Source organism: Thermobia domestica, chromosome 9 (assembly GCF_964235325.1).
Source record: "Thermobia domestica chromosome 9, izTheDome1.hap1.1, whole genome shotgun sequence".
Lineage (NCBI taxonomy): Eukaryota > Metazoa > Arthropoda > Insecta > Zygentoma > Lepismatidae > Thermobia > Thermobia domestica.
In genome coordinates, this window is record NC_137462.1 from 268,371,803 (window position 1) to 268,398,692 (window position 26,890).

Below are 26,890 nucleotides of genomic sequence, written 5' to 3' on the forward strand. Positions count from 1 at the left end.
AGACTAGTCGCATATACATCATAGTTACTAATTAATCCTTTAGCTCTCTTACGTAACATATATTTGATGACTCATTACAATATTATTTATTAGAGTTTTACTAGTATATAGATCGAAATAGACTCATTTAGTACGTTCACTTCTATGCAAAATTACTTTACAAACACTATAATCTCTGTACAATTAAAGCAATGTCTTGAATATATGCATTTTTACTTCATACAAATTTCCATATGTTAAAGGAAATACTTCTTTCATCGTTAAAGGTCTACAACCTGCCATTCGATCTACTTTTAAATTAACTTTCTTTATATGTTATCAAAAAAATCTAAGCCACAAATAGAGAAATGACCTAAACTACTATCTCCTTAATAAAAACAACGACATATTCACTAAAGTCACAGAATGTATATATATAAGTATCATTAAAAAAAAGTATCTCTATTTTAATAAGCCTTGCTTAAAAAGAAAAAAAAAAGAGTTCTAATTGTTTAGCAATTACAGTTCGAGTTGGAAAATCTTTTCTCCACGCGGTGTAAATACATTAACAGTTTTCAAATAGTTCCGACTTTATATCGCGAACGTCTTGCATTTTATTCAATGACGAAAATTTCCCTTTTGGAATCAACAAAAAATAATTTGGATGGGTCCTACCTTTCACCGTACACACTGCTCTCACCACTAAGCTCACCACTAAGCTCAGCACTAAGCTCAGCACACACATACAGATGTCCCTGCGTTTACTGGCTTCCTTCTTTCGTGCGAAGTGTCCTGGATTCGGAGTTCCTCTCTTCGATTCCCGCTGCGTCCTCCTCTCAAACTGGAAGGGGCGTCGCTCTTGGGCGTCTCCTGATCCATCAAGGTGGGGCTTCTGTTGGTCCATTTCTGATAGGATGCACTCTCACTAAAAGCACTTTCAGACGTCACACTGCACCAACATCACTCTCGGTGTTAAAAGTGTAGTGTTACACGGATAAACAGTGTTTATTGTTTTTAAGCATTGTGTATAATACTTCAAAAACTGATTATGTATGATTAAAACTAGTTCAAGTGCTTTCGGTGCGTATGTAGGTTATTCTAATTGTCTGTAATAGCTCGTGATTACGTTTATAAGTACGAAACTCTGTCACTCAAAGACAATGTTTGTAGGCGTTTCGCGATCTATATATATATATATATTAGCAGCGTTACAAAGTTTATATATATATGTTATATATATATACATATATTTTGAAGAAGATAAATGTGTAGGTTACTATGCTAAGGAAAGATTGTAATTTCGTACACTCGGCTTCGGTGAGTTTAGCCGCACATTGTTATTGTGAACTTAACTTTTGATTATGAATGTAGTGTGTGTGTAAGTTCCGGGTATGTTTTTGTGTTGCGGTGGTACGCTGTTTCCCGGTGAAGAATTATTTTACGACTGACTTGGAGTTTTTAATTTTTAACCTGCCGAACTTTTTGGATACGCCTCTAACGGTGTCTTCGATTTCGTCTCTGCTCTCTTATTCGTTAAGTTATTTTGGTGTCCTAAATTTTGATTCTCTTGGTCTCCGCCTAGTTACGGTGTTCGGGCGTCGTTTCTCTAACGTACGTGCTTCCTTCAAATTTCACATGTTATATCGAAAATTTTTATGAGAGTTGATTTGGCTCCTAGTCGTCTCGTGCATGGTTTTGGACCATTTCACAGTTCTATGTTAAAATTTTATCTTGGTTCTGAGTGGCGACATATGGTCTATGCTGTGATTTTGACAAATTCGCAGAGATTATATTTCTACTTGGATTCTATTCAACGTGTTAGGACTTTATTATTCTTCTCAATTTCACAAAAAGATGCTAAAAGCTGTTTTGTTCTTCTTTCTTGGGTTCACGCCGGGAACTCTGCTGTGTGTGGTTTTCTACGTGTGTGGCTTAGGCAGTGGTATTGAGAGACAATGGAAGGGTCTTCCAACTGTCCTCGCCGCACGGACAGGTATACAGAAAAAAAATAAAACATCTTACCTCTCGGATAGTAAGGGAAAATAAAGAGAATGTTCTTTGGCTCTTTAAACAAACAAAAATGAAAATGAAAATTATATGCACTAATGTTCATAATTATACGCAAAATTGGGTTTAAAAGATTTATTTAAAAATTAAATAAAAATGGTAATGATGCAACTGTCACACTGATATCTGTTTAAATAATAAATTGTGGAAGAATCCTTTGAGGCTTAGTTTCAAAATATAGCCTGCTTCTAAGTACATATGTTCTATAAACTCTAAATAGACCTTAAGAGCCTGCCTTACTAAAAATAATACAAAATTTACCATTTGTCTTTTGCTTGCTTATTCATAAGTGAGAGGAGATAATAAAATGCAACTTACCACAATCGTAGATAATGTTATTCTAGAACAGAAAATATGGCCCTGAAAAATTTTCAGTGTTGCCATCCAAGGAAATTACAGTGTTGCCAGAATAACAATTCCCCTAAAATCTAAGTTAAAACAGCGACTGGAGGAACGAACTCAACTGCATTTGATTACATATCATGTTGTTTTGGTTTGCTGGGAACTACTTTTTAAATAACGTTATTATTTAATTTTAATAACTGTATGTTAAAACTATTTTGTTTATTACAAACTAAATACAACTCTTATTTAAAAAGTAGTTCACAGTAAACGAAAACAATATTATACATAATCAAATGCAGTAGAGTTCGTTCCTCTAGTCGCTGCCTTAACTTAGATTTTAGGGGAATTGTCATTCTGGCAACACTGAAAATTCTTCAGGTTCATATTTTCTGTTGTAGAATAACATTATCTACAATTGTGGTAAGTTGCATTTTATTATCTTCTTTCACTTATGAATAAATAGGCAAAAGAAAAATGGAAAATTTTGTATTATTTTTAGTAAGACAGGCTCTTAAAGTGGGCACTGTGGCTCAGTGGTAGAGCACTTACTTCTAGTACGCGGGATCTCTGGTTCGATCCCCGGCCAAGTCATTTTAAGGTGGACAACATTGTGTACGTGGATTTTCTCAGGAGCTCCCACATTCTCATTCCACCAAGTAGTCCATTATCATTCACTTGCCCTAATCATCAGTCTAACTTTGTCGAAGTGGCGTAATCGTGGGACGTTAAACTGAAAAAAATCATTTCTAAATAGTGCTTGGGTCACGGTAGCTCAGTGATAGAGCGTTTCACCTCTGATGGTAATGCACGAGGCCCGTAGCCAGCCCAAAAATGTAGGGGGGCGATCGAACCATATTATAGTTCATCACCATATTATAGTTCATTTGCAAGCCTACCGTGAAAATTTTAGGGGGGGCAGCAAAAATTTAGTGGGGGTGGACCCCTAGACCCCCTTGGATACGGGCCTGTAATGGACCCTGGTTCGATCCAAAGTTATGAGACTTTGTGTTAGAAAACATTGTGTAAGTGGCTTTTCTCTGGGCTCTCCCACATCCCCATTCTACAAATTCCTACATAACTATTCACTTTCATTAATCTTTTGTCTTCTTTAGGCTAAAAGATATAATCGTGGGACGTAAAGTTACAGATTTAACCGGTGATTAAGTCAAGTGATTTGAGGCGGTAGCATGATAACCGTAAAGCAAAAACCACCGGCGATTCTAAGATTCGTAAACAACATATACAATAAGCAAAATAGCACGTCTCTATGTTTATACAGAATTAAAATACATTACTGAGTTTCACAGAGTCACATGCGCGCTGACTACTTGGGTGTTCCAGCAAGGGCGCCCATCGGGGGGAAGGAAGTGGGGCGCTTGCCCCTAAGAGGAAATTGTACTTGAGAATATTGAAATCCCAATAGAATTTTTACATTAGTTACAGTAAAATTTCAAACTATATTTGAAACGTCGCTTATACTTGCCCCCCCTTGGAAACCACATGGGCGCCCTTGTGCTCCAGGGTTCCGGCACCCCCACAAGTAATCTTGTGGGTGCGACGCACCCACAATATTTTTAAATTTTACTCGAGTTTGAGTCCGTTTCTCTTGCGTTTAAGTCAGCCATGTTACCGACTAAGCTAGAACAGCCCTAACTTATCCTTATAGTACCGGTATATTTTACTTTATCACAGCAGAGCCCCTTATGACAGTGTTCATAAAATATTTTGACTAAAAATAAATCATTCAAATATTGAGACTTCCCTGAAAACATATAGGCTAACACGTCCCACCATTGATGTGCACCCACTTAAATTTTGGAAAGTCTGCGCCGTTGCATAGTCATATTACAATAGCTTTACCAAATGACGTAACTAATGTACAGTCCACAGTAAAAACCTGTAACATGAGCATGTAAGTTTATTGTGAAACTACTACTAACAGCGCAGGGAATCAACATAACGTCTAAGTGGCACGAATCACGCCAGAAGAAACCTCGGCGTCCTCCCCTGCACACTTATTTTGGAGCAAAAAACTTTGTCGTTTCACAAAAACTTACATGCTCATGTCGCAGGTTTTTATGCTGCGGACTGTACCATTTACTGCAAAAGCAAAGCAAGTGCAAAAGTAAACATATTTTTACGTAAGTTTGTAACCTATTTTTGTTTCAATATTTTTAAAATTTCCTGATTTTGCATTAATTCATTGATAGTTTAAGTAATAAAATTTGCTCGTTGATTTTTCTTCTAGCAGATAATATATTATACTACTTTCTTCACTCCGAAAAAGAAACGCTTATACGATATTTGTCCACCACAAACCTCACTTGGCGCGAGCTGGAACAGAACCAGAAACCCCCATTACCAGAGGCAAAAGCTCTACCATTTAGGCATCACAGCTCTTTCAACGCATTTCTAAATCACTTCATTACTTTATCCTTTTAGAAAACTTCTGTATTTCCCTTTTGGATTTAGACGTGTATCTTTAGTACACGTCTCCGTGTCAAGGGCGCCGATTTCTCTGTAAATTTGGGGGGCCCATTCAGATGCAGAAGGTATATATGTAAGGATTTTAAGATAAGTTGCATTCAAATTATGCCAAGTATTGTATATTCATAAATACAATAGGGGAGCCCGGGCCTCCCGGGCCTCCCGGCCCCCCAGGATCGGCCCCGTTGCTCCATGTCCTAATTCGTATAGCACTGAATTGGAGACAGAAACTGGAAAGTCCCTTATGCAAGCGTGAAGGAGATGGCTCTTTGCAAAAATGTTGGGTCAACGAGTCTTCACTACAGCGGAATTAAACTACCGCTAATTTTAGAATTTTTCTGTAATGTCTTCGAAACAAATAAAAATATTTGGAAAGCAGAAACGTAGTGAACTAGACAATACGATTTTGCATGTGATACCTTTACCACAATTCACCTATCGACTTTTGGTATGCCGCTATCAGTGGCGTAACTAAGGGCTTGGGGGCCACCCCGCAGACAACGTGGAATAGGGCCCCTTCTCTACGTCCAACAACACGATTTGGGGTCCCGTGATGGCTTGCCCACCCCGCAATGCGGGGTCTGCGAGCCCTTATTTACGCCCCTGACCGCTATTTACAAAACCCGCAAAAAAAAAACGCTAAATCTATCTACAGTTCCAAATCGAAAGCAGATAGTCGAGCTAGGATGAAATGAAATGAAATCTTTAAGTTTTACGTCCCACGGTTATGCCGGTTAGGCTAAAGGAGACGGTGGTGATGAGATATGAGTGAAATGGTGGGATGAAGAAAGTGGGAAGAAACGGGAGAATCCCGAGAAAACCCACGAGCACGCTGTTTGTCCACCACAAAGTGCACACGGCGCGAGCTGGGATCGAACCATTGACCGCAAGCACCGGAGGTGAACGCTCTACCACTGAGCCACCGCGCCCCCTATAGTCGAGCTGGGATATGATAACGGTATCACATGCAAAATCGTATTATCTAGTTCACTACGTTTCTGCTTTTCGAATATTTTTACTTGTTTCGAAGATATTACAGAAAAACTCTAAAATTAGGGGTAGTTTAATTTCGCTGTAGTGAAGACCCTTAAGAATAAAATATGAAATACGTTGCGTTGAGTCAACAAATTCGCTACGTAGCCTTCCTATGCAAATTACGTAGCCTCCATTGTTTGGATAGAAATCGTTTCCCAAAATTGAGGCTGCTCTCCTTTTTCTTGTTAAATTCCCACGAATTTTCAAAGGATTTCCCACGAATTGGAGACATTGATTGGTGTTTTCACTTAGGTACGCAAGTTATTAGTTTCTTCTTATCTACGAAGGGTTAATCAGAAAGTAAGGTTACATAGCCTACAGTGAAACGTATGTATATTATTTATACAACCAATACAGCCAATAGAGAGTACATACATTAGGTTATTCTTCGATATCGATTGAGGCACTTGTCGCATCGTGCGGTGAATTTAAAGATTCCCTTCTGGTTAAAAAAAAAAATCCTGTGTTCAGCCACGCTGTCACGAAGTGTTTCATCTCCTCGTCTGAAGTGAAGCGACGGCTTTCTAGGTGCTCCTTCAAGTGCGGAAAGTCTCTTGGAGCGAGGTTCGGGCTGTAGGGAGGATGGTTGATGATGTCCCAGCTGTGTCCAAATCCGTTGATACCGTGCTGGTTGGCTACTGCACTCCTCGTCGGTGACGTTTTCTTTACCAGTCACAAACTTTCGACACCATTCTGCGACAAACTGACGGGACATTATAGTCTCTCCATTAACGTGTACCAGCTACCGATGAATTTCAGCTGCGGTTACATGTTTCGCCCACACAAATCGAATAACTGAGCGTACTTCTTCGCGAAATAACTTTTCCAAATAAGTCGCCATTTTTGTTTACCTACAACTAGCGCCGAAGGTGGCGAGTGGATGAAACTCCGCACAGTTGCCAACTCCATGTATTAAAATTACCGCACACTCCTCATTCCTCTATAACAGGCGAAACTCCAGAAATATTGGCCTGTAGCCTTACTTCTGGTCCACTCTCGTAAAAATTAGCCAAACATTCGATTATGACAGTAGAAGAGTCCAACATTCTTTGCTACTGTCTTTACAGAATAAATTGAAACCGAAACTCCGTATTTCATTACTAGCGCACCTAGGCAAAGAATGCAGAAAACATACCATTCCTGCTGGAAATTAGTTATTACCATGGGAATGGAATATTTAAAATGGTTACGAGTCAAAGGCTTTCTTGGTAACAACAAGGGTGACCACAAGAGATATCATAATGCAAGGTAAATCATTGACATTTGAGAGAGTGGAGAATAATATGTGCGAATCATTTAAATTAAAATATTTCTATATGAACGTGTTTCTATTAATACCCTGCGTGGTAAAGGAGTGTTGGAAGTCCGATCAGAATCATAGATCAAGTTCCAGTAGGCATTGGTGTTTGGAACATAATTTAAGATAATTGGCTGGTTTCAGTGAATAACCAGCTAAGTCGAGCAAAGTAAATTTTACAGGAGAGCAGTTTAAGGTTAAATTTTACAACAGTTACCATGCTAATTTTGACATAACAAAATGATATAACTTCCTCAATTTTATAAATTCACCTTAGACTTTTCTACACAATGTAGAACTCACCAAAAGAAGATTATACCTGTAAAATCTTGATTTTCAAAAAAAGTCGACTTCACTGGAGCCGGTTATTCACTGGAACCAGCCAAAAATGGAAGTGTCATAGGCAGGGGCGCGCCTACGGGGAATTCACTGGGTCCGGACTCCCCCCTCCCAAAAAAAATCCTAACTCAACATACATTTGTATGCTTTCTCAATAAAACTAACTTGTTGTCTAACGGGGAAATGATTGATGTAGCATGAAAATTTGACGTAGCATCTTACACTTCATCTGTACTCTTTCTCTTTCTCTTGTGAATTTATCATATCATTTTTCCCTGAAACTATAGGTGGAAGTATTTTACAATTGCTTATCGTCTTTTCGTGTCCAGAATAATATCCGTTCAACACAGGGACGGATTCAGGACGGACTTCTGGGGGGGGGGGCAGTGGATTGTAGACCTACTTTTAAGAGCTCCAAACTCTGGGATGGGTTTAATTTATATATAAAATTAAAAAAAAAACTTTCCTCCTCTGAAGGGGGATCGCCCCGATCGCCCCCTGGATCCTCCACTGGTTCAACACTGTACATAGGCATAGCAGATTCTAGTATTGGACCCCACCCAAAAAAGCCTGGACCCTTCCGCAACAAAAATTTCTGGATGCGCGCCTGGTCATAGGTAATGTAGAAGATGGACACTTCTTTAATAATGTCACAGTATAAATGAGCGGTCACAATGGCATAGTAGAAGGACGCTCATTTTTGGTGCATGGGATCTCTGTTTTGATCAAAGCTCCGCCTAAGTGAACTTTGTGGTGCGCACAAACAACATGTGTGTGTATGTGTTCTCTGTAGCTTCTCCCGGTTACTCTTATATTTCATCATTCCACAATTACCATCTATTTCATCATCACAGTCTCCCTTAGCCACGTTAAACTAAAAATAAATAAAGCAAAAGAATTTTAGGAATGATCGAAAGATTGCGATCTTGGACAATAATTAGTTTCTGGATTAGGGGCCACAAAATTTTTGAACGGCCTCTAAATCGAGTTTTCGTATTTTTTTTACGGAATAAGCACATCATACTGAGTTATGTGATAGTTTTGGTTTGGCTACACTATATTGTATGTAGTGTTGTCAACGGCTCGGATCACGGCTCAGTCACCACCGAGCCGAGTCGAGAAGTGAGCCGAGCCAACAGCTCACCAAACCGAGCCGGCTCGAGCCCTCGGCTCATTTGGGCCGAACCGAGCCGAGCCGATGGCTCAACCCAGCTGATGGCTCACCTGAGCCGAGCCGAACTGAACGGGTGGCTCATCGCAACTGAGCTGGCTCGAGCCGATGGCTCACCTGAGCTGAGCCGAACCGAGCCGATGGCTCACCCATACCGAGCCGAGCCGGAGCTCGAACTGAGCCGATGGCTCAGGGCTCGAGCCGAGCCAATTGACATCACTAACTGTATGTAGTTCTCCAGATATAAGGCCTAGAAGAAAATTTTTGTCTGAAATATATTGGATGTTTAGATCCAAAAAGTAAAAGTGAAATACCTTCCCCGTTGGTCTAGTGAGTAGCGCTTTGAAATTTGAATACATTATACTTCTGTAGTTGTTCGGATTCCACTTAAACTGCAGGTCCAAATTTCATATAGCCCCACTTCTGAAAGAAGCGCCATATTCCACGCCACACATCACCCAGTACAAATGAAACTACACTTAATGATTGGGTAATAGTTATTTGAAAGTATCAATACAGTATCATATTTCTCTCACAACTTGCATAAGCAAAATTAAACAAATTTATTATAATTACTACCTGTGCATTTTCTTGTTCATTTATTTTTTGTTGCATCACGGGTAATTCATGTAAATAAGTAACTACTGGCATATTTTAATGTATAACCTTGGAACATACAGAGCAATTGAACCTGTTCAATCAGAGTGTTAATTTGTTTCATCGTATTAGCCACTGTGGCAACTAGAAATCAGTCGGTCAAGGAGACAAAACTAATTCGAAACCTAAATTTGCATGTACTCCACAGAACGCTACGACAACCAAATCAAATTATTATACTAAATACCATGAAATGGTAAATCGCCAAGTTGGGTGGTCTATAGAAGAAGTTGAATTTGTTGGTTTTGTGTGAAAAGCTGCATTTCTTCCACTATTTTCTTCACACCCTTGCATTTGATGACGTTCGAAAGTCTGATTGGTACAAATACCTTCTCTTTTGTCTTGTCTACACTTTTCGCAGCAGTTATAAAGCTGTTCGTTGGCTAGTTTACGACCAGTTTTGTTGATCTATTTTGTGCTGAGTGACCGACACTAAGAAGAAAAATGAGAGACTTAATTGAAAAGAAAAAGGAAACAGGTAAGTTACCATTTTGTCTTTCAAATTCGGCTTGTGATTGGTTGACAACATAAAAGATATTTCATGATGATGCAAAAACGAAAGAAACAAATTGCGATTTTGTTTCTGTAGAGTATTGTGAAACGACCTTGATTTGGTGCGATGTGAAGAAGCTAAAGTCATAGTCTAGAGAGGAGACAGTCTAAACGCCATACCGGTGTTTCTGAAAGAATGAACTTTCATTTCCATAGTTATACCCAGGGCCGGCCCAGGGCAATTTGCCGCTCTGTGCAATGGCATCGTTTGCTGAACCTTTCTCCAGAAAGAACAAATCTTAAAAGCTACGATTTTAAGTATGCTACCCCATTATGAAAAAGAAAAAGGAGGGAAATAGCACTCGCACTCAGAAAGGCCTAAACACTACAAATGCAATCTCGTTGTGTCTGCTTTTTCTTTAAATAATAATCTATTATGTTAGTGAAAGATCAGTCAAACACACCAACATAGAAAAGATGGCAATTCTTTTTTATAAAATTTAATAACGAGCTTCAATCGAGTTTGCGATTCCAGTACAACTAGTTCTTTTATCTTTATTTCTTGATTTTTCCTTCTATATCTGTTAAATTAAAAAAAAAAAAAAAAAAACTTGTTTCCACCTTCAGTGATAAGGAGTTTTGTGTCAAAGACAAGAGTAGTTTTCGTATAAAAACTGTGATAATTAATTGAACGGAACAGGTGTTTCCTACTGTTCGAGAATTGAGTTCTTGTATTTGACAATAATAATCAAGCAATTCATGTTGGGATTTGTTTAACAATCTACTTTACCACTGTCCATGTGACCTTAAACGAATGCGACTTAAACATGATTTATGAATGTAGCATTCGAATAGAATTCAACGCTATTCGAATATTTTTACAGTCACCACTTCCCATCCTCCGCCTATAGCGGTGCTAGGGGTGTTTTACGTTCCAGAGTAATCTTAATACACACGTATTCAGTTTTATGTATATACTAGCTGAACCTGTGCTATCTATGCAATGCATAATCTTAATATGAACATGAATCTTCTTCCCACTTCCTCACTATATGTGTAGATACCCCTTTACAGACACAGGTAAAGAAATAATTAAATTAAAATTACCCTATTGGGTAATAGTATACATGAGAACCCCCAGATCTGCGTTTCTTCTGTGTCCTATAACTACGTCGACATGAAATACCATAAATTTTCTACGTAGTGCAATAGTAAGAAGTATCCATGTGGACAAGACATGCGATATGCGTCAAATCCCCCCCCCCAACATATATATAGTCATAGATAAAGTACAAGGCACTACACATGCAGATATAAAGTACAGGTACGTTCTTTTTTATTTTCGTATCAGTCGATGAGTAAATAAAAGTCGCTTTATTACCCCCTTTGTAAGTTCGTACATACTCAATGAATAATCCCTAAACATATGAGCGTCCTGCTCCTTCGGGAACTGATGCAGCTTCATGTATACTATATCCCCCTATTGAAGTAACTTAATTGACTAATCAAATTTTAAGTTGCAATTAAATCGTGACAATAGTTTTGAGCCTACAATAGTAACAACATATTGCCATCAACAAGTAAGCATTAGATTGAATGTTTACTGTTAAGAATTATGTTACATATGGACTGAGGCATTCTACTATTCTAAATAAGATTCTCCTCAATGGTCTTCCAGTACCTACAGAGTTACAAAAACCCCAGGTTGGAAACCGCTGTCATAAACGCCAGATAATGTTCTTTTTAATTACATACACACACACACACACACACACATATATATATATATATATATATATATATATATATATATATATATATATATATATATATATATATATATATATATATAATATTTACTTAAAACCCATCTTTTATTTACAACTTTGAAGTCCTATACAAGTCTGTTAATTGTTGGAAAGGAAATAACTAATCCTGTTGATTATAATAAAATGACATTATTATTATCATTGTTATTATTATTATTATTATTATTATTATTATTATTATTATTATTATTATTATTATTATTATTATTATTATTATTATTATTATTATTATAGGTTTGGGTCTGCAAATGTTTCTTTCACGTTTCTCGATCATCAGCTTCCTCTTTTAATTCCCAATATATTCTTTTGTTTTTCAAATCATCGATCAGTTGTGTTCTTCCTATTCTCCGTTTCCCTTCCATCTTTCCTTCTACGCCGATATGAAGAAGACAATTTCTTCGCAAGATGTGTCCAATTCAATCGAATGGAGTGTTCTCTTTCTCCTATCCGTTTTAAAACATCTTCGTTTGTTGCCCTCTCTGTCTATTTCATCTTCTCCATCTTCCTCCAACACCACATTTCTCAGCTCTCTAAATATTCCTTTTCTTATGACCTAAAATTTGTTTCTCAAATTTTGCGTATTTAGGGCTCCAAGGACAGCGAATACTAGTTAATATTCTGTATAACCTCATTTTCATAAAAATTTATATTAAAATTAATAAATTTCATTGTATATGTATCTTTATTCAATGTATACACAGTGGCGGATCTAGAAGATAAAAACAAAGAGGGACAGCCAGAACTCAGACTGTCATAGGCCAGAACCTATATATCATTGTATTGTAGGCAACCAACATTTCTTTGCTACTGTGCAGGTTGCATAGAAACTAGGGAATGTTATAGATTTTAAATGGGATATGGATAGCTACCATTAAAGTCACCGTTATCCATGAAGATGTTAACTTATTTACTCCATTAATAAACTCCACTAATGATAATTGCAATAAGAAAAGCTATATATCATTATATTGTAGGCAACCAACATTTCTTTGCTACTGTGTAGGTTGCATAGAAACTAGGGAATGTTATAGATTTTAAATGGGATATGGATAGCTACCATTAAAGTCACCGTTATTCATGGAGATGTTAACTTATTTACTCCATTAATAAACTCCACTAATGATAATTGCAGTAAGAAAAGCTATATATCATTATATTGTTGGCAACCAACATTTCTTTGCTACTGTGTAGGTTGCATAAAAGCTAGGGAATGTCTTAGATTTTAAATGGGATATGGATAGCTACCATTAAAGTTACCGTTACCTGTTAAGATGTTAATGGTGTGACTCCACTAACGAACTCAGCCGAAATAACTGCTCTAGCTATCTATTTCAAAAACAGAATTTATTTATTTATCCATTTATTTATTTCTCAAAATGAAATAAAGTCTTTCAATTGAACGTCCCGCGATTATGCTTTTTACGCTAAGGCAGACGATGATTTAGGCAAGTGAATGATTATGAAATAAACATGGTGTACAATAGATCACTCCGGCAGTAGCCGGCTCGAGCGGGCTTATGGCGTGGAAGAAAATAACACGCAATCTTATGAGAGTCCTTCACATGTGGGCGTGGACTCAGTTGCAATGAAGAAAAGTCTGCATATATTTGATATTGAAAATTTACTTATTTTGGTGTTGCTCTGATGAAATGCACATTTTAAACAGACTATTTCAACGATAACCTGTATTTACCTTGTTTATTTCATTTAATATGTTGGGCAAAAATGCTTTAACGTGTGCACTTTCAATACGATAGAAAAAGAAGAAACTACTATAATGTTATTAACAATCTTATTTTTTAGATGTTATATTTTCAGTCGATGTTAAGAGATAGACTTACTAAAAATAATACAAAATTTACAATTTTTCTTTTGCTTGTTTATTCATAAGTGAAAGGAAATAATGAAATGCAGCTTACCACAATCATAGATAATGTTATTCTACAACAGAAAACATAAACCTGAAGAATTTTCAGTGTTGCAGGACACTACTTAATTGTTGTCTGAATGATTGAATATGATACAAATTTAAAAATATTTATGGGTAGCAAAGTAGTTTTAATAACACGTTAATAATATCTTTAATTAAGAATTTCTCGCTTTTTACTCGAATTTAAGACGTCCCCAAATTTAAGACGCACCCCGATTTCGAATATGTTCCGTTTTTAATATTACTAAAGCGCTCTTTGATATTGGTCATTTTTAGTGATTTTTATATATCCCTTTCCCCTCCCCATGTTGCGGGGCACAGTATGATCAAAATTATCCCAGGCCCGAATGTCATATATGTTGAAAATTTGATCGAGATCGGTTGGGTGGTTAAAGAGTTGTATTGTGTTGTTCTATTTATTTTTATATATTAATCTCCCCTTCCTCTTCTCCTACCCTAGGTTCTACAGTCAAAGTATATATAGTATATATATATATATATTAAACTTTCCAGGTTCGAACGTCATCTATGTTGAAAATTTGATCGAGATCGATTGGGTGGTTCAAAAGTTATTAAGTCTTATTTATTTTTCTATACCTCTCCCCTCCCTTCCTCCAATCCTAAGTTCTACCGTCAGAGAGATATGATAAAAACCACTCCAGGTCCGAACCTCATCTATGTTGATAATTTGATTAAGATCGGTTCGGTGGTTTAAGCGTGATGAAGTCACAAAGACAGTCACTTTGATTTTTTTTAACATATATATGTCCCCTTTCCCCTCCCCTACATTGTGCCGTCAAAATAAAAGGATGAAAACATCCTGGATCCAACCTTGCATATGTTGAAAGTTTGATCGAGATCAGTCGGGTAGTTCAAGAGCTATTAAGTTATATTTTTTATATAATTCCCCTCCTCCCCTAAGTTCTACTGTCAAAGTGAATTACTAAAAAACACTCCCAGGCCAAAATTGCATCTAAGTCAAAAATTCGATCGAGATCGGTCGAATGGTTCAAGAGATTAAAAGTCACAAACATAGTCACTTTCAATTTTGATCTGAGGATTTTTGTTCACAGACACCTCTATTAATATGTGGATTTTGAAGTAATTTTTTTAACACACATTGTCGATCCTCTTTTACGTTAGTTGTAAGCTTATAGGCCTAAAACCTGTTTTGAAAACTATTGTTTCTGAGTATTCACTTTACATATTTTATCATTATTTTATTTTTGACATATTAGTGTCGTTTAACTAAAATTGTAAATCAAGATTGAATTTTATTGTTTGAATAAACAAACAAACTTTAAAGTGTCTGTATGTTTTCTTTAGTGCCACATTTTAAAAAAATATATCAAAGGTAAAAATAAAACAGACTTTAAAGCTTTTGTTTGCTTTTTAAGTCAAAAATGCTTTAAAATGCAATGTACGAATACTATTTTTTAAAAAAATTCCGGGTATCCCGAACTCCGCTTCCTGAGGGTATTCCATACAGCCCAGTAGTCTATCCCCTCCCTAAAATTTATATGCTGTGACGCCAATACAGAAGTGTACTAAATCGCTGAGAAACAAATAACAAGTATTCTGAAATATAGTACATTTAAAATGATTGAAAATAGTGTGTAATAAATGTATACTTATCGTAGTACGTATCAGTCATATCTTTATATGTATATGAGTTAATAGTACAAAATAAAACCGAACTCAGGAAAAATGAAACGTTGACTTGAGTTGGATAAACCGTTCGTTCTACTGTAAGATGAGCATTCTTCCAGTCTTGGTTGATTTATAGAATAAATCCACATTGTTCTATATTTTCTTTTCCTATTTTTCTTGCAATTTATCGCCAAGATTAAAGCTGCAGCTTCCTCTGGCTCTAGCATGGCTGTAATTTTGGTATCACGATCTTTTGAGCAGCTCAGAAATATTCAACGCCTTCACACTACAGGTTCACATGAGCGACTGATAAGATCTAGTGTGTAGGCGCACTTTATTACAATATATATTTTTATTTTCTTTCAAAGAATCAAACATCTAAAAATAAGCAAGAGTCATTATTGAAATTCCGAAAGTATGATATTCATTCTTTATTTCACTTATACGATTTTGTCCAGGGAATTTCAAGCAGTTTCTGAAAGACCGTTTACCAATTTCTAGTAACTTGAAGGCTCTGGAAAATGAAAATTAAATTCCAGATGCTTTTCCAGGATTTTTTTCTAAATAGCACGACGTATTTCCGTTAGTACTTCCGCTTTCGTTTGTTTACAATGGATTTCTAAAACATGTATAACATGCATGACTATTTATCGGTAATTTATAAATATTATAGTAAACAAGGAAAGATAAGTTTTATTTAAATTTCGGAAAGAAGAAACTTTGGAAATAAATGGGTCAAAGATAATCAGATAAGGACATCTGTATGGAAACGAAAGGAAAATGTCTGTCTACCTATGTCTCATTTACTTAACAGTGATGTTAACTTTGTGGTGGACAAACACCGTGTGCGTGGGTTTTCTCGGGGTTCTCCCGTTTCCTCCCACTTTCTTCATTCCACCATTTCATTCATCTCTCATCATCGCCGTCTCCTTTAGCCTATCCGGCATAAGTAGATTCGTATACAGTTATCGACAATCATGAATATTCATGAGTGTCGATAATTTTGACATGGTAGCAGTTGGTAATGCACGTTTAAAAAATGGATACACCCTTTTACGCATACTAATGACACATAATGTATGCAGGTGCATCCGGAGGTAACATGACATATAATAAATTGGTTTCCGGTTAAAAGAAATGTTAATGGGACAAGCAGAATACAGAAAAGACCTTTTCGGAAATAAAATATGCAGATCACACACGTAGAACAAGGTAATTCATTAATATTCAGCACATGTAACGCGACAGCTGCTGGAGAATTTTCTAGAAATTTGGATCGTTGGTATGGGATATCACGTGATGGACGAAACATATTAAATAGCCAGTGTTTTTTAGTGAAAAGGAGTTATAGATTGGTTTTAAAGCATGGATTCACCGAACTCTTTGAATTTTAGTACAAGAGGTGAAAGTGATCTCGCAGAATCATCATCTTTGCCGGGGACAGAGGTTTTATCCCAACCGGTGGTGAGCCCGCACTTTCCGCCACTGGAAACAGAAGTTACCCCGTCTAACTTGGATGTATTACCGGGAACAGAAGTTTCATCCCAACCGGTGGTGAACCCGCAACTTCCGCCACAGGAAACAGAAGTTACCCCGGCCAACTTGGATGTATTACCGGGAACAGAATTTTTATCCCAACCGGTGGTGAGCCCGCAACCTCCGCCACTGGAAACAGAAGTTTTCCCGTTACTTGATGTGGATCATGAAATAGAAGAATATCCCCCTACACCTTCACCAACAGTGAGTAATTCCCCGGTGCAGAATTGGGAGTTGGAAGAATTTTTGAATTTGCCATGTGAGTGTACTGTGGAACGTACATCATTGGATTGTATAAAAGACTGTATAATATACTGGAAACCAGACGATATTTGTATTTGTTTTGCTTGCGGGTTCGGAGACGGCAGTCAATGGACACATGATTGTTTGGTGTTGGATACGGAATCTCTTGAACGGAAAGCTATAGATGCTGTAACGAAATTTGAAGTTCGTGAAGAATTATTATCAATTTACAGAAAAAAGCATGGACAGCCTTTTGCGATGATATGGAATTTCATTGAACGTTTCCGAGATCTTGTGTGGGACTTTGAATACAGACCCATTCTATTAAAAATTTTACTAGAAAAAGATTATGGGAAATACGTGGACATATGTTAAATTGTGTATTGTTTGATTTCCTTTTATTAGTAATCATGTATTGTGATAGTGAGAATTGTGGACAAAACATTAGTGAAAATTGTGTGTTAGAAACGATAACTGTATACTTACGCTCAAATGGAATAAGTGGTATGCAGCATAATCCTGGAACTTTTCTTGAAAAGCACTTGTTGAATGATAAGACTTTAGTAGAACTCTTTGAAATTTTTCATGAACGGCATCGTGAAATTTCAATCACAAACTTTATGTTAAAAACTGGTGAATGTTTAAAAAATACTGAATTTATTGGGCAACTTATTCCAGTTGTCATGGAACGTTCGTGTGAAATTTCAGTTTGCCATAAAATGTATATTGTAGACATACAGGGATTTAAGATTTCCCCGAATGAATTTGTGATACGTGAATTTTGTCTTACTGCGTGTGATGATACTTTAAATTTTCATTGTTTAGTAAAAGTACCATGTGAATTTAACGATTTACCAATAGGTTGCCAAAAACAAATCGATTGGCTTACAAACCACTTGCATGGCTTGTCATGGTCTAGTAAGACTGGCTATCTCGTATCACATATTCGGAATATTATGTATGATTTTTGTGCATTAGATGCAACTTTCCTTTGTAAAGGTGGGGAAAAATCCATTTGGATAAAGAAAATCTTTGCGTTAGCAAACGTTGTGGATCTGGAAAGAAAAGGTTGTCCACCATTAGCAGAATTACAAGGTACCGTTTGTAATGAAATTTGTTCATTTCATAAGCAAGTAGAATCAAAATCGGCATGTGCATATCGAAATGCACAACAATTGAATTATTGGTGGAAAAATGAGCGATCCACAACCCTTACTAAGGGCATAGCAAGTTTAATGTTTTCATTGTAATCTTAAAATTATTGTAAGGAAGATATATTTTATGGAGAAATAAAAATATAAAAGTTTTAAAAAATTGGTATTTATTTATTTCTAAAAATCTACAAACATCTACTTTTTTTCTTTTTCATTATGTTTTCTACATGTTTTTTGACAAGCTTATCATTATTTTTTAATTTTTTATGATTAAACATTGCAATACATTTGTCAAATGAAACACCACGTATCATATAATACAGAAAATATAATACAAAATATCCACACATGATAGAATGATTATCTTGAACTTGTACAGTATTTACAAAATAGAGTTTACAATTCCTTTGTAGGAACTGTTGAATTAGTTTAGGCACACCCTGTGCCAGAGAATCAAAATAGTATCCATGTTTATTGTTATTGATATAGATCGCTACCCAATGGCTACCAGGTAAATCAGACTTGTCCAAATTAATAATCAGTCCTACAGGGTGTTGAACAAGTATAGGTAAACGATCAATGGGATAAATTCCAGTCACATTTGCACCGGTAATACAGTCCTTTAGTAACACTTGTAATAATTGATCACTATACATGTTTATTAGTCTATTTCATCCTTACTTTCCTCCTCTTGTTTTATTTTTGATGGAACATACGTTGCACTATTTGGATTTACGTATAAAACATAACCATAGACTTTTAAGTATTCGGCATATAATAAAGCTTCACGCACACAACACTTAAATTGTCCAAATCTATGTTTTAAATAAGCACAAGAGTAAACATGAAATCCCAAGGAAGACGCTTTTGGGCACTGTAAATCTTCTAAATTCACAACAGTCCGTTCCAATAGTTGCTGCAGATAGTCCTGACGTGTTTTACCATAAGTATACAAGGTACAGGTATTAGCACAATATTGTTTCAATATAGTAGGTAACAATGAGTAATCTACATCGCCATTGTACCAGTCAATACCATAATCATGTTGTACTAGATGTTTATTCGAAAGTATGAGCGGCACACGTAATTCATGTAATGGATATGGTGGTTTAAAAATCCAGCTTTGTACAAAGGGGATATCAGGATTTACAATTGCAAGTTCCTTAATAATAATATGATCATCATTATCGTTGAACGCGGAGAAGTGAACAATAACCCTCATGGCACTCAAATGACGAAATTTTACATTGTATGATCAGTATATACATTCCTGTCTTTATCGATTTGAATGAGAGAGTCAAATTGAGCGTACACAATACATGTAATGGAATTTTGTAGAGGTTGAGAAAATGTTAATTTTAAATTGACAGGGGAATCACGTATGACATCCCACGTAGAATCATCTAATGTTCCTGTTGGAGATAGAATGAACGGGTACAAAGTGTATCCATGTCGAAATTCTTCACGGGAAATTGTATGTGAATGATCTTGATAATATATACCAGTACCGGAAAACAGAGTGGAATATGTTTGAACATATAATCCATTTTCAAAATTAGGAGTGAGGGGTGTCGGTGGAAATGATTTTGAACCAACTTGTAATTGCAGTTTATTAACGTTAAAATGTTGAAATTCAAAAGGATTTACATGTGGTTGACCATTAAATGCAGCGTTTGATACAAAACCTATAACAACACCTTTTGGTACTTTACCCAAAAATAAATTATCGAGATTATATGAACTTACTTCTGCGGGAATGGTATAGGTACGAGTTTCAACACGAGTAAGAGGTATGCTGGCCGGAATGTGTTCCATGCCAGCATTGATTTGCATAGCTAAGTCGGCAGCAATATCTAGACGCCGCACGTGAAGTGTTACGTCTTCAAGTTTGACTTTATATGCTGTATTTTCAGCAGACATTAAACAAAACGTATCTTTTGTACGATGTAATTTTACACGTAAGCTTACTTTATTAGGAAGCATACATCCCACACCGGCAATATCAGCATGGATACGGCCATACATATCGAATGATGCACTATTTCTAACATACTGGGCACGATTTGTAAATCCAGTATTTGCATTACCTAATACATTAAATTGGTTTGCAGTATCTTTATACCATAATCCCCCAGTTAAATGGGTTCGAGCGGCATCACTACCATAATTTAATAATGTTTCGATATAAGCACGGTACGGATATGAACCAGATGATGAACTAATTAATTTATCGTTTAATAAAACATCAACTTGACTAAATAACGAATGAAGAAAATTATTTACAGGTGCAACAATATCCGCCGCAACTAAATTTGTATTATCGTTTTTTGTAATTTTACATTTTACATAGAGATACAAGTATGCAGTGTGAATAAAATCACCAGTTTCACCAGGTACAACAAATTCAATTGGTCCTTCTGACGATAAAGTAGAAACCGGACGATATTCAACAGTGGAAGACGACTCAATAGCAGTTTGAGTCATTGGAATAGTAAACAAATCAAGTTCACTTGTACAACATTCAGGACTGCTTCCACTGAGTAAAGCCATGATTAACTAAATATATCACCGGAATATTTTCGATTACGTTTGACCGGAGGACCGAATTGTACAATAGCAGGAGCCTTACGTTTTCGTGGACGTCTCTTACCACTACCGGTTAACAACTGACTAAGTTTATTTGCAGCTTTAGTTTTTAATGTTTCTCCAGCTTCTTCTACGCGAGCACGAACGGATTCTTTAAATGGACGGTCTTCTAGTACATCACCTGCAACTTGTATTCCTGTTTGTAACGCTTGCCGGCCTACAGCTTTGGCACCTTGTTTTAATAAAGGCAATGCAAAACGAAATAAACCTTTAAAGAAACTACCAATCCCATGACCCCGTTGATAAACTGGACCTGAAAAGAAGGGAAGGCCACGTCCCCGCTGATAATACGTATGTTGCTTTTTCATTTTCCAGGAGAACGTTTAAAATGAAGTGTCACTGTCAATGTCCCGGAACGAAATGGTAAATTTCGTCCTGCGTGGTCCTTTAGTAGTATTTCAACACTGTTAAAGCAAAATTTAGAGAGTGGTATATAGTGAATATCTTGATATCGTAACGTTTGAACTTTTCCATAAGTCATATTGCCAACAGTTGCAATACGTAGTAAGGGAGCTTGCGTATCTCCCACCAATTGATATTCAATAAGATCAGTATACACAAAAATTTGAAAAGGATATCCAATATCTAAGTATGGTTGTTTAAATCCCTGTTTTTGAATAACGAGGTCATTTTTTTCATGAAAACCTAGTTGTATAGCCAAAGTAGGTGAAAGTGTTATAAATTCAACGTTTGGTTCAGAAGTAACATGAATAATATTGGAAGCGTTAAATCGTATAAATTCTGAAACTTTATTTAATTCTTCCAGTATGTGTTCAATGTTTGCATAATATCCAGGAGTAATTTTACTTTTCATAATTTCATGACCTTCTAATTTGTACCAAACGATATTTTCATCTTCGGTGACATTATGACACGTTAAAGGAATATGTATTTCACTTAATCCGACACACCAATCCGTATCTGTTAAACGTACAGTATTTTTCAAATTATTAATGAAATGGGTTGGACTATTTTTAGGATAAACGTCTGTACTTGCATTTGAAACCAGTGTAATGTAGAAACTGTCTTCGATGCTTTCAGAAATCATTTTCGTTTAAAGTGAAGTGTCAAGTTCGAAGTTCCAAAACGAAATGGTAAGTTTATACCGAGTTCATCTTTTAAGTTTACTTCTATCGTATCAAAATATTTCTTTTCAACTTTCACGTACTGCGGGTTATGAAATAAAATATTTTTGATTCGTCCATACCGCTCGTAAAATATACTAATTTTACGAAGTAAAGGTCCAATTTCTTCTTGTTGTTTTACAATATCCACACATACGTTAACTTCTGTTGGAATATTATAATCAAGGTTACAGGGATATTTTCCCTGAGGAGCCAGAAATTGTTCCCTATGTTGATCTTTTATATACACCACTGAATTATAAAAATTTGAATTTTCATTCATAAAACCGAGTATATGTTGTAAACCTTTTGTTATGTCTAGAATACACCGATCACGTGACCGGAAGGAATGTTGAATATACACTTGATTCTTAAAATAATTATATTTTATTATACGTACTTTCTCGGGAATTAGATTTAAGATGGCTTTAATGGATGCATAATATCCCTCTGTTACTTTAACAGGATATCGAATATATTCACCATCAATAAATGTATCGATTGTAATTTGTTCACCCGGACCAACATTATAAAAACTCCACGGTATATTAATTTGTGTTAAGCCCACAACCCACTCTCCGTCCGTTAAATCTATGGCCCTTGCAAGTTTTACTCGAAATGAGGATGTTGTATTATCAAAAAGTGTACTACTTGCATTGGAAGGTAACGTCACGTAAAAACCGTGTTTCAATGACGAATTCATTATGCAGACTGAATACTAGATACTCGAATCCACGAATTCATACTTTCTGGGTAGCCTAACCATTTTACGAAAACCCACCCCTTCTTACGTTGAAGAACTTTTTCAATTAAATAGGTCTTGTTTGAGCTTAGAAATATTTTTTGTAATTCTTCAGCATAAAATATTCCTTTAATTTCATCACCATTCCAGTCTTTTAATTTATAAGTTACAGGATTTGATTTTATACATTTATCAACGAGAAATATTTCTCTAGACCAATTTGGCAAATATCCTTTTTCAAGCTTATGTTTATATTTAGTAATACGAACATAATCTCCTGCTTGAAATTTACAAGTTAATTTCTTCTTATGTACAGTCTTTCCGTACAGCGTATTCCACACTTGATTGATATTTGAATCATTTACTTCTGCGGGTGCCATTTTAATAGTTGAATGATAACTATGATTATAATTGTGTACAATTTGATCCAACACATCAATGTACCGATACGTATTTTCTGCAGTAAAATAACGATATATTTTACTTTTAATGGTACGAATTACTCTTTCTACTAACGCACATTTCATTTCCGAATGTACACTATAATGATTAATCCCAAAATCTTTAAACACTTTCTTTACATGGCGATTATAAAATTCTGACCCTAAATCAGTTTGAACGTGAACCAGTAATGGCACTTGGTTTAAAATTGAAGTTATTGCATTAGCCATTTCAGGCCCTTTCTTTGTTTTCACAGGAATGCAATACAAGTACCGCGAAAAAATGTCAATTGCACATAAAATATAGCGATATCCGTCATTATACTTTGCAATATTTTGCATGTCCGCCAAATCGCATTGTAATGTTTCATTAGGACCACTAACATAATATTGTTTCCGTGGAAATGTTTTTCGTATTGGAGCGTGCATTGTATATGCATCTTGTGATGCTAACCATTTTTTAATTTTCTCTCGGGATAATTTTGTTTTACGTTCTAATGTACTAACACTGGATAAAGATGCAGGATCTGAATACTTGTAATAGATTTTTGATAATTTTGTCATTTCTTATTTACATTTTATATTCTTTCCAATACCGAAATACGTTAGCTGCAATTGCGGGAGATACTGCAGTCGAAGAAGAAGAATGCCGTTTTCGAATTTTACTGCCAGTCACTTTCGGGGTTGTAAAAGCAGGTGAAGGCGGTCCTGGTGTACGTGAACTAATAAACTCCCGAGGAACATTAATATCATCCAATAACGTTTTAAATGGCTGTAATCCTACTGGTTGTGTTGAATATTTTCGTGTACGAACGACATCATTTACTAAATCGATAATATTGGAACCGGGAATGATATTTCCATCGATAGTTACTGTACCTGTTTGATCCCACGAAATTTTCTGTGAATTAATGAGTTGTTTAAGTAATAAATCCGTTTTCCTTCGAAGTGTTTTTGGTACTGATTGTAATATATCGGGTACAAGAGTTAAAATACCACTATCTGTACGACTACTTACATTTTGTGAGTCAACAATGGGTAAGGCAATAGGATTTTCCGGTGTGGGACCCGATTTATAATGTAAATATTGATGTAATACTTGCTGATACAATTTCCATTTTTGTTCTCTACTCAAATCTGTACGATGTAAGATTTCGCTCATATCTTTATCTAGTCTTGATTGATGTGCTTCATGCGTCTTTAAATTAGATTGTATTCTATGAAGTGCATTTTCTGGAACTAATAGCATTTTACGTAATTCCGACATGTTATCTTCCAAAAATTGTTGAGGCTAAGGCACCAATGAGTGGCCCGAGAATTAATGGAAGTAATGCACCACCTTTCTGTAGTAATAATTTCTTTTTCTTTTTAAGAGAAAGTTTTGAGGAGAGAGCACGTAAGATCTTCTTATGTCTACGGAGCCTTTGCTTCTGAATTAATGATATGGGGATATTTCCTTTTATAGTATTTTTTGCTACTTGTGATATGGTACGAATCAAATCACCCGGTGCGTTTTGAAGAATAACTTTCCGATCGGATGGCTTGCATTTCGCAAGCGTGCAGAGCGTATTATAATGATGTTTTACCTTCAACATCTTGATGCCAACTAAACATAAAACGGTGTGGCCGCGTTTTTAACACTACTGTACACATGCATTATTTCTCCGGGAAATATATTTGTTCTCAGTCGTAGGGCATCATGTGTTTGTTGTGTAAGGTCAAACAATAAATACGTGTGTGGTTTTTGTGTAATTTCCTCAAAGACATTCACGAGTTGTTTGCTTTCACGAGGCATAATTTGTCTTGCTAAATATTCAATTTGTAACTTATCACGTGGATTCTTAAATACCACTATATAATGTGCATTTAAACTAATATCTCGAGCATGCCGGTTTTTTGGAAATAAATTTTGAACAATAAATATTACGGTTAATTTCTTGTGGTGAGCGTACTTGGTAAATAATTTGGCCACATCGTCATTTGTTTCTGACATTAAATCATCTAATATGAGTAATGAATTTTCACTTATATCAAAAGTATTTATATCGGGGATTCCTTCCAGAAAACGTATTTTTGCATCAACGTCCAAGTTTGGTATAACTGCGCCATAACACCATACAATTTCTTTAAAGGAAACATTAAACATATCATTTCTTTCTTTGATTAATCGATTCACAAAGTGAGTTTTACCAGCACGGGAAGGGCCGGCTATGAGAATAGTGCACGGATGTTTAAAACGTAACATCTTTGTTGCAAATGACACAATGTGATAGAAACTCTGCTTTTTATTCCCCAAAAAACGAGTCTCTGGCCAATCATTTATGAGATCTATAGCCATACGGAACAGTAACACTTTTTGGTACGTCAGTCACAATGTCAGCGTCTATTCGTCTGCGTTTACTGGTCACCATTTGATGTGTCTTTAGTTCTCTTCGAGAAAAGATGCGCAAATCTGGTTTCCGAACAATTTTGAATGGCATTTCGATTACAGTTGCCTCCCGATTCCCCGTCACTAAATCATAAAAACTATCAAAATTAATTTTATCACTTGTTCTGTGATTTAATGTTATTCCACGTATTTTATAGACATATTTCATTTCCCCACTAGCATTGCGTAAAGCGTAGGCGTAATTCTTTGCACCTAATGCTATTACTTTACGTATTTCCCAACCTTCGGGAACTTCATTTGTTAACCCACCCAAATACGAACTTAATTTTAATGGGAGTTGCTCATCTTTTCTTTGTATAAACATGATACTGTCCGTATCGCAATAGATTACATTCTGTTCTCCAACACTTGTTAGTAGATCATACAGCCACAGTCGTGCCCATGAGGTTATAAATGCTGCCAGCACAACATTTGAAAATGCTAATGGGATATTTTCACTCTCACAGTCTTTATATTGAACAATTAAATGAGTTTCACCAACTGGTGTTACAGCTTGAATTTCATATTTAGGATCTGTTAAAATTTTTAAAAAATCTTCTGCTGTATCAACCATTGTGCACTGTGAAAGGTCTGTTCTTTGTCCCCATTTCCCGTACAGCGAATTCAAAAACAGTTTCGCTGTACTGCGCAGGCCTGGATTATATTCTATGTTCTCATAATTTAACTGTATTCCCTCATGCCTGAAATATTCTTGAATGTACTTTTCCTGCTCTTCTTTTGTAGTGCATTCTGCAGGAAAGCCTGAAGCTTCTTGTTTCATTTGTAAAAAGGATTTCACATATGACCCAAATAATCCTTCACAAACATCTTTTTCCGGGACTAATAAATCAAACTCCCATATTTCATGAATTTCAATTAGCTCATACCCATTGTCTAATGCTTTGTGCAGTTCGGGGGTACAAAACGTACCGGTAATGATACGTTCAAGATCTATGTGCGTACATTCATCATCATTTTGTTCATCCATGCACGATTTACACAATCCAAAGATTAATCTTCCTCCCGTAACATAAGGGAGGATTGGAAAATATAAATCGGAGGGTGGAAGAACACTGCATTTTACAAGTCCATGAATGTTTCGCACATTGGGGAAATTGGGGCCATTGTGTACTTTAGGTACATTCACAGGCATGCCTCGTTTACACATTGTTGCGGGATAAAGCGAGGTGACATCTACGTAAACTACGTATTCGTCCTCTGCACAGTCTACATATAACTTAAAATTTTCTGTTCTACCTCCTTGATAGGCAGATTTCGGAATGAGAGGATCACGAATAT

General features: G+C 36.1%; 1 protein-coding gene across 1 annotated transcript in view; it reads left to right on the forward strand.

Annotated features, from left to right (window-relative positions):
• Window positions 1-9,713: 9,713 nt before the first annotated feature.
• Pu (GTP cyclohydrolase punch) overlaps window positions 9,714-26,890 on the forward strand; it is a 162,357-nt gene continuing 145,180 nt past the window's right edge. The window contains exon 1 of the mRNA XM_081726034.1: window positions 9,714-9,855. Within this exon, the coding sequence (XP_081582160.1) occupies window positions 9,822-9,855 (34 nt within the window). The 5' untranslated portion in view covers window positions 9,714-9,821. The remainder of the gene's footprint in view (window positions 9,856-26,890) is intronic.